Consider the following 17,561-nt stretch of genomic DNA (forward strand, 5'->3'; position numbering starts at 1 on the left):
CTGCTGTTACTGAATGGGGACTGGAGCTTTTTATTTACTGTTATTTTTGTATATTTGTTTACTGCTATATGTTAACTTGATACTGAAATAGTAGTTTGGTTTAGCCTGAGAGGATTTTTGAACAACTTTGGAACTAATGTACAAAACATTTAATTAAAAAAAAAAAAAAAAAAAAAAAGGGGGGGGGGGGGGGTGCATCAATAATCATTTTGTAATCGAATCGGAGCCTCTGAATCGTAATCGAATCGTTAGGTGCCCAAAGATTCCCAGCTCTAATTATTATTATTGTAACATCGCCAAAGAAATCGCCAGCTTCGTCAGGTTTTTAATCATTTATTTCAGAACTTGTGCAACACAACATGACTACTGTCTGACACCTTCAACAGAAAAGTGAAAATAAAAAGTGCTCTGTCAAGTCAGCCACGCGGTGCCTTCAGTTACACTATGCAAAATACATCTGCCACGTTAGAACCTGATTCGTTACTTTATTGCAGGTATCATTATTATTATTACTATTATTATGATTTTTATTCATATTTTAAATGTTTTGCTCTGTGTAATTGCTGTTAGCAATAGTACCAGAAATATTTATTAAGGATTTAGTGGTCATCGGGTTGTGGAACGAATTAACAGAATTATAATGTATTCTTATAAGAAAATCCTGCTCGACATGCGACCATTTCAACTTACAAACAAGGTCTTGGAACAAATTAACTTTGTATGTAGAGGTACCACTGTATATATATTTCAATAAAGGGTTTTTAAGCACTTCAAATTTAATAATTATGTTTTAAACATGTTACTGTCCCACCGAATTATTTTTAAACAAGAATAAAGTAGAAAAAAGCTTGTCTTTATTAAATGCTGCATTGAGTCCACCCAAATCTCCTCCAGCTGCTCACTTACAATGAGTTGCCACAGCAACTTTTTAACAAGTTAAATGATGATTGACGCATGCGGCGCTTTGAAGTTACAGCATCCAGGCATTTCTGGCGAGATCAAACATTAAACGTCTGTCAATCTTTGTTAAATTTAATAAGCAACTCCAGTTCACTGCCTGACCAAGAAAAGGAGTAGGAGGGAGAGTGAGACTACGTGATTGGATTGGGACGACTCATCTGTATTTTTTTTTTAAAATGGGGGGAAAAAAATGTGATGGACTGAGGGCTCGAAGTAGGGAGGGATCACTGTAGAATCAATATGCTTCCTTTTTTTTTTTTTTTTTTTTTTTTTTTTTTTTTTTTTTTTTTTTTTTTTTACACAAACAGCATGACAGTTCTTAAAATGTAGCGCGGGCTGGTGTGTGTTCCACAGTTTGTAGAGATAATTTCATTCCGGTCACTAGTAATTAACTTTTGGATGAACAAATAATCTTTTACCAATTTATGTGTGGATCCTGCTACTGTACAATAGAAAATCAGTATTTCCATGCGCGACCAGGTTAGCCAGCGGGGGGCCAGCGACTGCCCCATCTGCCTGACGCCACTGTGGGCCCCAGAAGCATCCGGAAGGTCTTCCAGCTTCAACCTCCATCAACGAAGAAGACGCTCAGTGCTGCTATCCTGCTCCCACCTCTTCCACCAAGTCTGCCTGGACGCCTTCGAGTCCTTCACCACCGACCGCGCACCCGCTTGCCCTCTCTGCAGATCCGACTACCACAAGAAACTAATTTAAAACAGGTAGACGCACCTTTTGAGTAGCGTTACATCAGAACACACAAACGACAAAAAGAGGGATATCTTCAAACTTTTATTTGCAAATGCACAAACATAAAAAAATAACCATACACACGATAGCTGACTGAGAGATTGATTTAAAAAATACATTCACAAAACATGTACCCCCTGGGAAAAAATAGACACGCATTGACAGAACTGCTTCACTTTAAAAGTAAATGCCCACACACCCACACAGCACAGAGATGAATAGAAAACCAGTAGGACTGTGATGTTTTATTTGAGGTGCGACGGCCTTCTCGGTCTGAACAAAGCCGGCACCGACTTCCCTGACAGGTGTTACATCGTCCACGTTGCAGAAACATTTTCGAGCTGTGCTGTTGATTCCCCCCGCAGTTTTCAAATGGCACAACTGTACTTGACTTCTAAAGTATTTCAATCTTTGGCCCTGTTCTGCTTTTCAAATTCATTTAGAGCTGCATATTCAACATAAAGTAGTCCCTGCCTCAATCAAATAAAATGCATATACTTGTACTGTATAACCACACACTCACATTTAAACAACTTCCTTTCTTGACATCGTTTGAGTCGCCATGACAACACATCCGCAGTATATGACGCCGTAATCGGTCACTCGCTTTTTACAGGCCTCCCAGGCTAGCGACCGTTTCCATGACAACACTGAAAAGAAAAGAACGCGCAAGTCGTACGTCGCTGGCGTCAGACTAACCTGGCTAAGATCACAGTGGAACTGTCTAGAGCGGCCCGAAGAACAAATCAAAGATGAGACACGACCTTCAACGTTAAACCCGCGACGGGCTCGTCGTTTAAGGCATTTACGGTGCTTTTGCGGTTAACGCGTCGACGTGGCGGCCTGAGTCCAAACTGCACGTTGTTTTCATGTGTTGTGCGTTTGATTGTTAGCATGAGACTCGGGGGGGGCGAAATGTACAAATTGCTTGGCGAATTTGCCACCTTTACTCCCAAATAATGCAAAAAGAGCAATCAAACATATATACAAGGAAATACAATTTTCACCGAAAAAAAATCTACAGTGCCCTTCTTTGGGGTGTGTTTGGAAGCAAAATAATTTTGTGCATCATAACATAAAAGTCTTTGCATGTCCACTGGCTCAAACTCAAATATAGAGCACCTAAAAATTTCCCACTAATGACATCATCAGGCTCAATGATAGCAATACACTAAAATCCAACATACTTTTTCCACTACTTGACACGACATTGTTTTCTGTCAATAACAATCTTAGTAAACGGACACTTCCGAGGCAATGCATTTTAATACCCGCAGAGTTTTTTTGTCCATCGAAAATTTACTCGTCTAGCACATGGAAAAGTGAAATCTATAATAATGATAAGACCAGAAACTGAATAGTAAAGCTTGCCGTTCTGATTTACGTGTTGTTTAGTCATCAAAGCCTTATTCATATCAGGGGTTCAGAATATTGGAACCATTTGTTTTTTTGTTTTTTTTGGTACTAGACACATTGCAGAGAATTATCAGTCTAGTTAAGAGTTGACCTGATTTGAACTGTACCACTTAGTTGAAACTTGACCAAAAAGGACTTGATGATGTGAAGCACAGGTGCACGGGAGCAAGGGAGTGCCATCTCACTCCCCAGTCTCTTCTTGGCTGTGTCCCGGCTCCCACCCGAGACGCAGGGGACGGAATGTCACGAAGCGAAATGGCCCTCGGCTTCCGTTTGCGGCGTCTGCCAGACGCGGCTCGGGTTCATTAAGTTGCCCGCCAATCCCTTTCACCTTTTAGCGGTCGGGCCTCCACTGTGGAAATCTTCCCCTGTCAATCCTTTCACAAAGTTTTCTGATGCCCGTTGGCAGAGAGCTTCCCAGATTCCGGGTCGGTGGGGCTGTGTGACAGTTGCAATTTATCCAGACCTGGGCAGGGCGAGATAAGGGAGAGACATTTCATTAAGAAAAGCATTTGCCTGAGCGTCTGACTGACATCTTCAAGCCAGAGCCTCGCAAAGCCCTTAACCCTTGCAAACTTGTATATAATTCTTAACGACTTTCACCAAAGGTGACCCAAAACACAGTTTTTCGTATTCTTTTACCTAAAGCCTTGAGGAGTTCCTCCCGCACAGCCGAAGTGAACTTCCTCACCAGACAAAGCGTGGTCACCACCGCAAACAGCAGGTTATACGACAGCACGATGTAGAAGTTCCCCAGCCAGTTGAATCTCCCGAAGTCTCCCAACAGATCGAACCTGGTGATGCCTGGTGAATTGATAAATGAGCCGATAAAAAAAGGCAGAGTCAGTGCGCGTCATCCATTTGCCCGGAAGAGTGGGGATCTTGGGACATAATTAACAGCCTCTGCGGTGGTTCGGAAACGCTCAAGTTGGGGGGTGACTAAGCGCTGCAGTTATGTAGGAGGACTCATCACTTAACAAAAAGCTTCTTCGGACTCATGAAGGTGTGGTTCGTCTTGTTCAAACTTGGCAGTTAAAACATCTTGGGTGATCCTATGGAAAGTGGAGACCTTGACTTGCAAGGTTGGACATTACACTACTTGCAAAAATGATTAAATTTCCTGGTAAAACGTTTTGATACTCAGGTGTAGGGCTGAACAATATTGGAAAAAACTGATGTTGCGACTTTTAGGGGGTTTGCGATATATTACGATATTAAAACTAGAAGAATTTGGTTAGATACTTTGATTGACTCACCATGACCACATTGTATTCATATAATACCGTTTATTCCAAGCTAAGGGGGTTAATTTGTGAATGATGAAGATTTCTGTATATAAAAGGCAGAGGTAGGTAGTAACTTGTTACATTTACTCAGTTACATTTGGTTGAGTAACCTTTTGAGTAAATTCATGAAGAAAAAACGCTGCTGTTACTCTGCTACTTTGGGCTACACTAGAGTCACTACATTTTTCCTCTTTATTCTATATATTGACTTTATTTTTTTCAGCAATGCCAACAGTAGCTCCACCAGTTTCACCAATGAGATGTCGCAACAATAATCGCGAGTCCGTTATACCAATCAGCGTGTTGCTAGTCTTTTATCATGCCAGCCTCTTCAATTACGTCGTCTTTAAAGCAGCATAAAAAATTAAGTATTTTCTGTATGTGCTGAGAAAAAAAATACCATATTTCAAAAAATAATAAAAATAAAACATTGTAAGCAGTTACTCACAATGTTACTCGTTACTTGAGTATTCTTTTCACCAAATACTTTTTTACTTGTACTTAAGTAATTTTTTGGGGATGATGACTTCTTTAACTTGAGTGATTTTTTTTTTTTTTGAAGTAACGCTACTCTTACTTCAGTGCAATTTTTGCCGACTCTACCCAGCTCTGATAAAACATCCAGGAGGCCATGTCTCTGTACACATGCTACTTTTATGAAGCAAAAAAACAATTGCACGTCCTGCGATAGGACTATTGCGCATGCGTACATTGTGATGGCAATGTTCAAACGACATATTGTGCATGCCCACTCAGGTGTACTTCTAAGAGTTTTATACTACTTCACTCATTGGCTGCTATTCATGTCAAGATTAGTGCAGTAGTGGGCCAAGTACAGACATTCATTAAATATTAAATATCATCTATAATATAACTTAATGAAATAAAAAAAAAACAATACATAACGTGCACTTATACCACTGCTTCACAATTACTGTATATTCTGTTACGCCCCCCTCAGGAAGACGTAAACGTTTCACACACACCCCCATCTCCCTGCCGCCTTTGGTTCCGCCTACTATAAATGTATGTTAAGTACAATCTGCATAAAATTGTGTCCTTGTTAACATTAAAGAAAAAAAGTAATATAGATGAACTTACAATAAAGTATGACTTAATTAGACTTAAACCACATCAATTTGCCTGAATTAAAATAAATTAATTAATTAATTAAATAAAAGTCACACCCAAACTGTAAACTTACTGTACTGTATACTGTCTTTTTGCTTTATTATTTGTTTTTTTCGGTCAAATTGTTTGGCGTATTGTAATCTGAGTTAATGTTGCTCATCAATTTGAATTTATTAATTTTATCAAATTTTATTTTTTAATGTACATTGAGTGTATATGTCATTGGACAGAGGGACATTTTGTGATTTTGCTGCAGGCGAAATCACCTTTTTTGCTATGGTGTGTTTTTTTTTTTTTTTTTTGCACTGAGCAATTTGGTATGCCACCTAATATAATCGTAACAGTGCTCACTGGTTTACTGATGTAACATAAAGCTCGTTGGTAATATTTGGCACGTTTTCTCTGAAAGAAATCAAGCAGCTTATCAATGTGACTGGGGTCTAATGTCTTTAAGTGACTTGTTTATTGATTTGGCTTCATGCTGTCTGCTACGAACATTTTTAGACACAGTTAACATACTGGTCAGAGAGGAATAACGTCGTGGAGGAAGCAAAAAGTGAGTTAAAAAGAACACCAGAAAATGCTGCTAGATTTGTCGCTAGTCGGTTTTGACAGAAAAGTCGCCAGATCTAGCAAGGACGTCGCCAAGTTGGCAACACTATGTTCAATAGAGGTGGGAATCTTTGGGCACCTAATGATTCGGAGGCTTTGATTCGATTATAAATCGATTATTGATGCCCCCCCCCCCCCCCCCCCAGCTATTAGCTGCTTTTAATGTTTTGTACATTACTGGTAGTTACAAAAATTGGAAAAAAATCCTCTCAGGCTTAGATAAACTACTATTTTATAATCAAGTAAACATTTCAAAACAGGGAAAAAAATACTCAAGTCCCCATTCTGTATCAGCAGCTTTAAACTACATTCAACTAATCTAATGTTGTTAATCAACTGTTAATGTTTCAATTGCTCCCGTTATTCCATAATTTCCGTTCTGTCTACTTTTGACATGTTAAAGTTTTAAAACTGTTTCATCATTTAAAGATAGGATAAAGATAGGATTTAGGAGTATTTTCGATAAAAAGTTAATTAGATTCGCTACAACAGCCTTCCAGGGAAGTCTGGAAGGCTTTAAGATGGCGGCTGTTAACTAACGGTGGCGAGTCTGTCATTTCGCATTTAGTTTTCTATACATGTGCTAACGCCGCCAAGTCTGTCATTTCGCATCTAGTTTTCTATACATGTGCTAACGCTGCCGAGTGTCATTTCGCAGCAAGTGACAGTAACGTTAATCTTATTTATTAGCGCTGAGAAGTGTACTGCTTTAAGATGGCGGCTGTTTACTAACACCGCTGACTCTGTCATTTCGCATCTAGTTCAACATACATGTGATATCTATGAGACGGCTCAGATGCTACCTGCTACCGCCGTAGCATCATGCGGGCTAGTTTTTAGCAACGTCCGCGTAGTTTGTAGCGGCTGTCGGCTGCAGAAAGGTTTTTTATATGTTTTTATTGCTTCTTCCTCTACGCACATGACATCAGCGCATTGTCCCGCATTAAAAGTAGTCCGGGCAAAACGTGATGCTTAGAGCTGGCAAAATTAAACAATTCCTCGAGGTGAATGAAATTACTCGGGTCAGTTTTTAAATTCGAGTTACTCGAGTATTCGTTTCAGCCCTAATAATCGGAATTTGGATGTTTGTGAATCGTTCTCGAATCTTCCACGGCCTTATTGCGAATACTTTAAGAATAGGACTTTTCGCACACCTCTTGGCTTCAATGCACTTTATATCTCCTGCTCTTTGCTGTTTGCTCTTGTTTGGTTCAAAAATACTGCATTCATTCTGAAAATAAAAGCGCCACTGGCCCCCACTGAGTAGATGTGCAATTACACTTTATTCTAGTATGGCAAAAAAAAAGTATGTTCCCCGAGGTCACATAAGCACCCACAGCATCGCTTTGCACCCCCTCGGGGAGTGCGCGCAACTATTTGAGAAGGACTGACTACTAAGTGACGTGAAATTGAGCCACTGATAACTACAGTAGGCTAACCAACAACAAAGGCAACTAAATTTTTGTGACTGTTGCCACATAAAGACTAGTGCAACATTGATCCAATTACATTGATCAGGTCTATGAATACTTCATAAAAAATGACACGGAACTGGGCCACTGAGAACTAGAGTGAGCTACCTCCATTTTTGTGTGAACTCCAGTTTTCATGATATTGCAGGACACAACTTGAAATTGAATGGCTTTCATCCAGTGATTGCCACCACGATTTTAGTTCCATTTTGGTCCAAACATCTGTCAAACCTAGCTAGACTATATTTTCACACCACAAAAACATCACAGTCAGCCCTCCCAGTTCACATGGATTGGACATTCATCGCCGTCAGTGGAAGCGAATGAGTCAATAGTAACTTAAGTTCATCTGTGGCCCTTCAGTTTGCCCGTAGACTCGCTACCTAGCCTGATGAGCCGCAAGTGTCAAGGACACCGTTGCCGAAATCTCTTTACTGAGCATTAGTCGTCCAATAATGTTTCCTCTCGGTCATCTATATGCAGAAATCAGACTGAGGGAGTCCTGTGACATCTTCAAAGCCTCTCTGGTCAAATGGATTGGACGATCGATTCAGTGTCTGCAAAGATCTATTTACAGCCGCAGTAAGCACTTCGGAGTCATCAAGGACCTTTCACAAAATTGCCTGCGAGGAGACTGGGCAAGGATGACGGGGGAACCCAGTCCGTAGAGCTTACCACTGTGGTCTACGGTTGATTTTGTAATTATTTTATCGTTACTTACGATTTATGGGAGCTCAGTTTTTATTCATCTGGAAAAATGGTGGACTTTCGGAATCCAAGGCATTGATCTATACACTGAATTATGTGAGGTTTCGTACCACACTGTCATGACAGGCGGAATTATCAGGACCTAACCTAAAGACAGCAAGAACTGTCATTAGAGTGCAAACAGTAATGCCAAATATTAGCTCCTTGTCAGTCAAAGCTAGCTTTTTTCTCTGTCGCTGTTCCGTGTGAAAGGTACCAAACAAGAGAATTTTCTGGTGGTCAAGGGAGTATTAAAAGTGAAATAAAAACGTGAATTTAACCCCACGTGAGAGATTTTTAAAATTTAAATTGACACTAGGAAAGCTTTGTTGTGTTGTTTTTCCCCTATTCAATGTCATTTTATTTTGATTGCGGGAAAACCAAATTCAAAACATCAATCCATTAGTGCAAAGCTGGTACGTCATCAAAAAGACATGTGAATGACTTTTGTCAATGACCGCGAGCGCTTCGCCTTCAAACCTTACTTTCTATTTTTTCTTTAATTTCCTCAACACTTCCTCACAACCTTTTCATCTACTGTATTAAACATCACAAAGCACAACTTGTTGATATTTTGCAAAGCTTCCAAGTGAATCACTGTATGCGCACACACACATGCTATTTGAACAGCTGTGAACTCTGCATGTTTATTAGTGCCATTGTGATAGGACAGTACTGCTCCTAACATTTTTTTGTATTTTTTTAGCTTAACTCCCAGCGTCCCCTTTTAACCCTTTCAGAGAAAACGGTCACTAAGTGGACAGCTATTCAAATTTGACTTTTAAGACATTTAACCTCTTATAAAGCAACTGACTATTTTTGGTCATTTAAAAATATATACACTATAGAGTGGTACCTCTACATACGAATTTAATTCGTTCCAGGACCTGGTTTGTAAGTCGAAATAGTTGTATATCGAGCAGGATTTTCCCCCAAAAATACATCCTATGTATGTATCCTATGCCTGTTTTTGACATACTGCGGGGCATGTAGTCAACACAGAGCCGTGCCGAACCTGGAACGAAGATGAATCTTCTTGCTGATAACTTTGTTTTTTTTTATCAAAACACGGGCTCTAACAACAATTCCTCAACCTGTGGATCTCGGCTCACTGCTGCGTCACATGAACAAAACAACATCACCGTTGCGTGTGCTTCAGGGTGCCTCGGAAAACATCCAATCAGAATATTACACATGGAACGCCATAGCAGCATTTGCTAAAATGCTTAAGTTAGTAGGTGCAATTGTATTTTTTTCCCTGAAAAAGACATTTTATTCATTCTGTGTTTCAGTGCGATACTAATATTGTTGTCTTTTACTTAAAAGAGGCATGGTCTATTGTTTTAGTTGTGATTTCTTATTTCTAAAAGTATTTTATAATTTAAGAGTAAAAATTTATTGTGTTTAAATGGGTGTACTTTATTAATGTATACTGTATTCTCACTGTGTTATTGTAAATTGGTTTAATTTTTTTTGGGGGGGTGGGCAAGAATATCGCATATCGCAATAATTTATTAGATAAATTATCGACTACTAAAATTTGTTATCGCGACAGGCCTGGTAAGAAGAATTATGGTGTGATCGATGTTAAGGGAGGGAAGAAAAATACTGTATATCTTTGTACATTTTTTATACGACGTATAATACGTGTTTTTGGATAGTTACTTTGAGATTAAGGGTACATAAACAGTTAATTCAGAATTGCGCGGTACATAAATTCGAGGTACGTCGCCAGCGTAAGAACGGAACCTGTTTGCAAACTGGGGACTACCTGTATACCTATATTTATAAATACAATGTTAATAAAAACTTTGTCATTATTCCTTTTAATTTAATGAATAAATGCACACTGATTATGGCTCCAAGTAACACAGAGAAGTAGATAATTTTTCTTCATCATGTTTAACTCATTACATGCCATTGATGGCAATAGACGTCCAATTCATATAAACTGTGAGTTAAATTAGTGCCCCGTAAGAGTTAAGAAAAAATACCATAATTCGTGCATGAAACCGTTGATTTTTAACATCACTAAATACAGCATTAAGGTAATTTAATCACAGTAGAAGGGAAGAGTGTTCCTTATAACAAATTGTCTGCGTCACGGTCACCAGTACTCACCTAATGTTCTGGACATTACTGGCAGGGCTGAACTCAGCACCAGGATGGACACGCAGCATCCAATAATCTTCAACATAGAACAAAAGAGTCAGAAATCAGGAAGAACTGAAAATTAATTCCACATATTAGCCAGACACTTTGACTCATCAATCTCTGCTAATCACTTGTTCAGCGCAATCTCAGAGAAGCGCTTGGGTAAGAAAAGGAGGAGGGGAAAAAAAGGTGGCACTAATTGATTTGACCACACACATGCAGAGCACTTGATGTTAAATGGGCTCCACATATTGTACAGTTGGTGCCTGTGAAGTTGCTCATTACCAGGTTCTCTGTGTATTATTGTCCTTTCACCGGAGCGTCGCAGCTAGTTAACAAGCTTCACCACTCCCAAACTCATTACCAAGTGAATAGGTGCCACTATGGGCCAAAAAGAACTCACATCCTCCTACCCCCTTCTTCTGACAAAAAAAAAAGAAAGCCTCCCGCCCTGTGATGTTCAAGAAAAGAGCTTGCACTTTGCCGGTGTTTGCGCACCCCACAAACAAATATCGGAGCGATTGACTAAAGCCATTGAGAGGTCCGGAGGAAAACATTAGTGAGCAGTAGGAAGGTTTTTTTTGGGGGGGGGTGTGAGGAAATAAGATGAAACACACAGGGGGGGGGGTACCTTCGGAACATTCTCAGCACCCTTGCCCCCACTTCACCCTGACCCCCCAACCCTCGTCCTTACCGTTGTCATGGTTGTATCATCCTTCCTGGGAGTGAGACCCTCAAAGAGGCGCAGGCTATAGAAGCCAACTACGGAAGAAGCCATCAGATAACTGGAGAATCAGTCAAGGAATATCAAAATGTAACATACATAGGTTCTTAGAATTTTTATGGCAACCAAATTTCATGCTGCTAAGAGCTGGCTGAAAGCAGCTTTGTAGCCGCTTTGAGTCTTCACCTTTTCAGTGTTTGATAAAAGGTGACGAAACGGCACACAACACGTCTTCCGGAAGGTGTCTGGCTTAACTATGGCTTGGGTAAACAAAGCTGGCTCGACACTGTTGCTCTTGGCTGTGGAGCATGCTAAAAAACAAAAAAAAAAGAGGCAAGGGTGTGTGGTAGATGTGTTAGGGTCACTGAAAGGATACAACATGAGGATGATCTCCAACACAGCTTGGACAACGCCAAAGGTGGACAAAGAGGTGTTTCCGATGCCTCCTCGGTCCTGCAAGGAAGCTGAGGTTAATCAAGGTCGTCACAATAGGCGAAGAACAGATCGTCAGAAAAATCACATTTTTTTCTCCTCAGTCAAACAATATCTTAGAAAAGCTGTACCTAATCCAGTCGCGAGATTGGAAATCAGGCCTAACAACGTTATTTTCAGTGGATCGGAATTGGGTGAAAACGATTCTTTTTGAAATATGTATTTTATTCTTAGAAGTGAACGATTTTTTTCTTGCACTATGTAAAATTGTTTGATTGACCATTGAAGATCTTGTTGCCACTGCAATTAGTCGAATTTCCGATATTTTAATTTTGTGCAAGTTTATACTGTATATGTACAGTACGATACAGTACTCAGGTATCGAATCGGGATTCGGTATTGGCAAGTTTAAAAACGGAGTTGTTTGTAAAATGATGTAAAAAAACAAACAAAAAAAAAAACTACCTCAATGAAGTCATGTTTCCATCTTATTTTTTTGTTAGCTAGCCAAATCATTCAAAAATTCAAGATTTTTACATTCATTGCTCAGTATTTCTTTTTTGTAAATCGTCAGTTTTTTTAGTTATCATGGCCCTGAATTATTATTTTTTGTTTATTGGACTTATTGTGGGGGGCATTTTAATTAGTTGCAGTACAGTGATCCCTCACTACTTCGCGACTTCCACACCCTCAGTGCATTGCGGATTTTTTAAAAAAATCATATAAGAGTTATAAAAACATATTTATGTAGACTTACACATCATGAAAGTGAGAGAATGTACAGTACGTTTTATTTATACATATATTTTATGTATTCTATTTTTATGATTAAGATGGTATTTATGTTTCAAACATAAGTTTAACATTCTAATGATAACATATGCATTTATAGGGTTTTATATGCACCCACTGATATTTTATAAATACACAAAAAACCCTGCTACTACTATTGACGCTACTACGTTTTTCACTTTACGTGGTCGGTTCTGGTCCCCATTAACAGTGATAATTGAGGGATCACTGTGTAAGGCAAATTTTATGTACTTTACATAACTAGTTTTTTAAAAATTTCCAATTCATTAGCCAGTATGACAACGCAAGAAGTGTTTAACTCAGATGACCGTTGGTTGTGATGCTAAAATTTCCTATGTTTACATCCCTGAACAGTCATTTTTCGTTGCCTAATAATACAGTACAGTGATCCCTCATTGTTCGCGGTTAATGGGGACCAGAACCCGCCACAATAAGAGGAAAAACCGCGTAGCGGCCCCCCACCCAATTTTTTCCCCTGTGTGTTTTAAATGTATTTATTCAGGTTTAACACTGGAAAGAGATACATATAAGACATGTTTTTTCCCTTTTTTCCCAAAGTATAATAAAAAAAAACATATAATAAATGGTTTTTAAGCACTTCAAATGTAATAATTATGTTTCAAACATGTGGCTGTCCCAACAAATTATTTTTAAACAAAAAATATAGTACAAAAATGCTTGTCTTCATTAAATGCTTCATTAAGTGAGTCCACTCAAATTCGCTCAAGCTGCTCACTTACACACAATGAGTTGCCTAAGCAACTGTTTAACTCTTTCACTCCCAGCCATTTTCACCAGAGCAAGGCCCTTCGCTCCCAGACGTTTTTTTCTGGATTTTGACTGATTTTGCAAGTCCCACAGAAAATTATGTTCTATTGCTATATAAACTTGGAACCCACCAAAAGAAAGATTAGACTCTCTTCTTTCAGCAGAAAAAAAAGTAAGTTCGTATCTTTTTCCATTCTTTAGAAATCAGCATTAGAAAATAGCTTAGTTTGAGCAATTTTCCAATTTCTGATGAAAAAACGGAGAAAATGAGCTTTTTGCAAACGCATACATTTCAAACATAACTTTGACTTTAACAAAGCTATTTTTCGCATTAGTTACATTCCAAACATCTGAATAATGTTTTCCTTTTACAAAATACCACGAACAACCAGACAAATAGAGCTTTAGATAGCAAAGTAACAATTTATTCACACACGACTACTGAGAGATGACGGTTTGACGCCGTTGTCGCCACGTCAGGTGTGTAAACTTTTCCCTCATCGTTGTCTGTCTCACAAAGATGGATTATTTTTGCATTTCTGTGGGGTCTGCTTGGCGAGCCGCGGGGGGTTTCACTCGTTTTGCACGGTCGTCCAGCGCCTGGCGTCCTCTCGTTGTTTTGTCCGGTCGGAGCGCCGCCTGGCTTCATGCCGCCAGCGCTCTGACAAAGCTGCCCGGCCGTTCACTGCTGTTGAATCGGTTGCCTGGTCTTCCAAAATGCGCTACTGCCCTCCAGTGGCCAGTTTTATTGCTTTAAAAGGGGTTTGGAGTGTTGTTCTTTGTTTCTCAGATACAGCGGAAGCTATATATGCTTCTTATATAAAAAAACGCAAAAGATGTATAAATACGTTTGTGGGCCAGTGGAGCATTTAAAAATAGAACGTTTTTATACGTTTCTGGGAGCAAATGAGTTAATAAGTTAAACGATGATTGACGCATGGGGCGCTTTGAAGTAAGCGTCTCTGGCAAGATCAAACCTTAACCGTCTGTCAATCATTGTTAACTTTAACAAGCAACTCCAGTGCACTCCCTGACCAAGAAAAGCGACAGGAGCGAGAGTGAGAGACTATGTGATTGGATCGGCACAGCTCAAAAAAAAAAAAAAAAAAAAAGCATTTATTTATTTTTTTATTTTAATTGAAAAAAAAATCCGCGATGGACTGAGGGCGCGAAGTTTGAAGCGTGAAATACTGAGGGATCACTGCAAATGCAAATTGCAATTAATTTATATATTAGTTGAATGTGATTTTTCATTGCGTTTTTCTTTCTTAGAAAGGTCCTACCCAAAAAAAAAAAAAAAAAAGCTTCTTTTATTGACAATTAGTCACAAATTGCACGAATGCGTCTAGATTTCCACTACTCGCAACACAATACAGATTTCTTTGCATGTATATAAACAGTGAAGTGACTGACTTAAAAAACTCATGTAAACAGACGGTTGGAGATAGGCGGAAAATGGGATTGGGCACGTTAAAGCTATCCGGCGAGAGCAAAAGATCGTGCAAAGTAAATTGTGCCGAAAAGAATTTCTCCACTTGAGTGGCGAGCCAATCGAAATCATGAATGGAAGAAGATGAAAGAGCCTCCTTTTCAAATCACGGCCCACCGTACAATATGTGAACAGGTGTTCAAACAAAAACCCAAAAAAAAACACATTCATACCCTGAACGTGCCAAAAACATAAAAACAACACAACAAATACTTGAGCAAATACAGTGCCGAAACACAACCACTACGAACCTCCCTCGAGGCTTTTGAAAGTGAAGCAAGGAGAAAAAAAAAAAAAGACATCCATCGACATGCTCCGCACATAGCCTGCATCGCTCTAGTCACTTGATAAATATTTGCTTTTCCAACACTTGGCACCGCCGTTTGCTCTTTGGGAGGAACACTGTATTGTACCGACTATGCACACTCGCATTGAATCCACAAGGAAGACGTGACCATCAACGGGTCACTTCACTTTTTCAGTCTTGGCTGAGATGCACTGATTTTCTTTTTTCAACCTCATCCAAGCATGATTTCAGTGTTTGTTGTTGGTTTGGTTAGCAGGATTATGGTAAAGTTTTAGCTCAAGCAAGGACGTTACCTTTTCATCACTTTTTTTGCAAGCAGGATCAAGCTGAATTTCACCCTAGTCAATGATTGTACATTTGTAGTGCTTTTATTATTCTGTTTTTTTTTTTCGTAGCATGTTCAATCCTTGCTGTTTGTTTTTTAGCAGCATGATATTAAAACTTTACAATATGATCTCAGTTGAGGGCATTATTCATTCATTATTTGTTAGCACAATAACAAATACTTCTGTTACACAAGTTAAATTTTTAGTGCTTGTTGGTAGTTTGTAGGATCAGGCGAAAAATCCAGAACTAGAGATTTTATATTTTTGTTGCTTGTTATCTGAATTTCCCATAACTTTAGACTTGTACTTTATCATTGACAGAATCCTGAGTTTCTGTGAAAGTTGGTGCAATACTGTCGTTACACTGAAATATATGAGTGGATCTAGCTTAATTAACAGGTTGGGAGAGGTCAAAATAAGTTTTTCTTTGACGCTTGAACATTTCTTAGACACAATTTCACATAATGTAGAGCAGTGTCTTTTTCGTCAACGATGACGTTAACAAAAATATTTAGTCAACAAACACTTTTTTCATGATGAACACGAGATGATAACGAGCTAAAAACATGTTTTGGGATACTAAAAAGTAAAGAGCCTAATGCCAGTTTTCATCTGACGAGACGAGAACGAGATGAAAATCTGCAATCGTTTCTGCCACATGTTCACAATATGTGACATTTATGTGTTGTTAGCATGCATCCTAACAGTGTCTGGTTGGGTCACTCACTTGACACACTGCACTCCCCCCACTCTCAAGGTTTGCACACACGCCACACGGTAAGATTTGTTTTCTTATCTTGGCCAGAGAGAATATGCAATGTTGCTTTAGCCTTCAAAGGTCTGTGCTGAGTGATCATCACACACTAAATGTAACTTGTAGTGTTAGCATAGCATTCACATTAGGCCAGTGCTAACGGCAAGCGTCCTCTTAGACTCTGGGGCATTTTTTTTTTTTTTTTTTACATAGATGTAACTTGTTGCGTTAGCATAACAGTCGCATTAAGCTAATAATAACGGCAAGCATCCTCTTAAACTCTCGGACATTTTTTTTTTTTTTACATACAGTTCAGGTGGATATAAGTCATTTCCTGCTGAGTGTATATTATCACCAGGGTAGCGTCCTTGTAGATGCTACAATACTTGCTTGTCTGTCAAAATTCATTCGAAATAGTTTAATAGAAACCTTTATTTATTTATTTTTGGAGACGAAAAAATTTTTTTGTAAATGTCGACTAAAACTAGACTAAGACAAACACATTTTAAGATGACTAAAATATGACTAAGACTAATAAGTATTATCGTCCAAAGTCCAAGATGAAAAGTAAAAGGGCTGCCAAAAACAACACTGCCATTTAAAATTTATGGAATTTAGGACCTACCAGAAGTTATTATATGCCCTTTCAAGACCTTTACTAGCTCAAGGCTAGACAACTGCAATGTACTTTATGTTAGTCTTTCCAAGTCCTCTATGGCTAGGTTCACCCGGCAGGTATTAATTCACAAATCCGATTTTTTTGTGTTTTTCCGACTCGAGTCAGGCATTAACGTGACGGACTGAACAAGACAGGTCGCGTGAAAGTGGACCATTTCAAATCCAATCTAAGTCACTTTCGTATGTCGCTAAAATCAGATATGAACCACATTTTTCCAGAATGTGGCTACAGTCTGAACTGTGAAGTCCCCCAAATTGGAATTCATGCAGCAATTACGTCAGCAAAGAGCGAGAGAGACAGGGCGCTACGTTAGCGATAGAGCTGTGCATTAGCGTTAGCGCCTAGCTTGCACACGGCTTTTAGGGAAGAGGCGAGCTTGACAAGTCATAAAAAACACTGATGCAGTGCCATTTAAAATTTAAGGAATTTAGGACCTACCAGAAGTTATTAAATGCCTTTTTAAGACCTTTACTAGCTCAAGGCTGGACCTACTGCAATGTACAGTACTTTACTGTACTCTAGTGCCTAGCTTGAACACGGCTTTTAGGGAAGAGGCGAGCTTGACAACAGTCATAAAATAATAAAACGGGAGGTTACCTGTGGTCCAAATAAGCAATATTTCAAGATTGCTTACATGGCCGAGAGACAGGGCAAACTGTCCGTATGTGTGTCATCATGCACGTACAGTGCATGCATGCTATCAATCCATATAAACTGAATATAAGACTAAACAGGGATTATTTA

The 17,561-nt window shown here is 39.1% G+C and overlaps 2 protein-coding genes across 5 annotated transcripts in view; one reads left to right on the plus strand and one right to left on the minus strand.

The window, feature by feature from the left end:
- Positions 1 to 17,561, plus strand: part of rnf32 (ring finger protein 32) — a 205,952-nt gene that overhangs the window by 141,110 nt on the left and 47,281 nt on the right. For 3 of the 4 annotated variants that reach the window (XR_009061618.1, XR_009061619.1, XR_009061620.1), the window contains exon 7: positions 1,441 to 1,679. Coding sequence is in view for 1 of the 4 variants with exons in the window: in XM_057824156.1 (XP_057680139.1) it covers positions 1,441 to 1,674 (234 nt within the window). In the remaining 3 variants the exon portion in view is untranslated. Of the gene's footprint in view, positions 1 to 1,440; positions 1,680 to 8,107; positions 10,301 to 17,561 lie in introns of those variants that run through there. The other variant, XM_057824156.1, reaches the window with a different exon arrangement.
- The window catches only part of lmbr1 (limb development membrane protein 1), a 70,396-nt gene continuing 54,290 nt past the window's right edge, over positions 1,456 to 17,561 (minus strand). Inside the window, exons 13-17 of the mRNA XM_057824154.1 lie at positions 11,626 to 11,702; positions 11,220 to 11,310; positions 10,493 to 10,559; positions 3,766 to 3,927; positions 1,456 to 3,589 (exon numbers count right to left, since the gene is read on the minus strand). Coding sequence (XP_057680137.1) covers positions 3,504 to 3,589; positions 3,766 to 3,927; positions 10,493 to 10,559; positions 11,220 to 11,310; positions 11,626 to 11,702 — 483 coding nt within the window. The 3' untranslated portion in view covers positions 1,456 to 3,503. The remainder of the gene's footprint in view (positions 3,590 to 3,765; positions 3,928 to 10,492; positions 10,560 to 11,219; positions 11,311 to 11,625; positions 11,703 to 17,561) is intronic.

Source organism: Corythoichthys intestinalis, chromosome 20 (assembly GCF_030265065.1).
Source record: "Corythoichthys intestinalis isolate RoL2023-P3 chromosome 20, ASM3026506v1, whole genome shotgun sequence".
NCBI lineage: Eukaryota > Metazoa > Chordata > Actinopteri > Syngnathiformes > Syngnathidae > Corythoichthys > Corythoichthys intestinalis.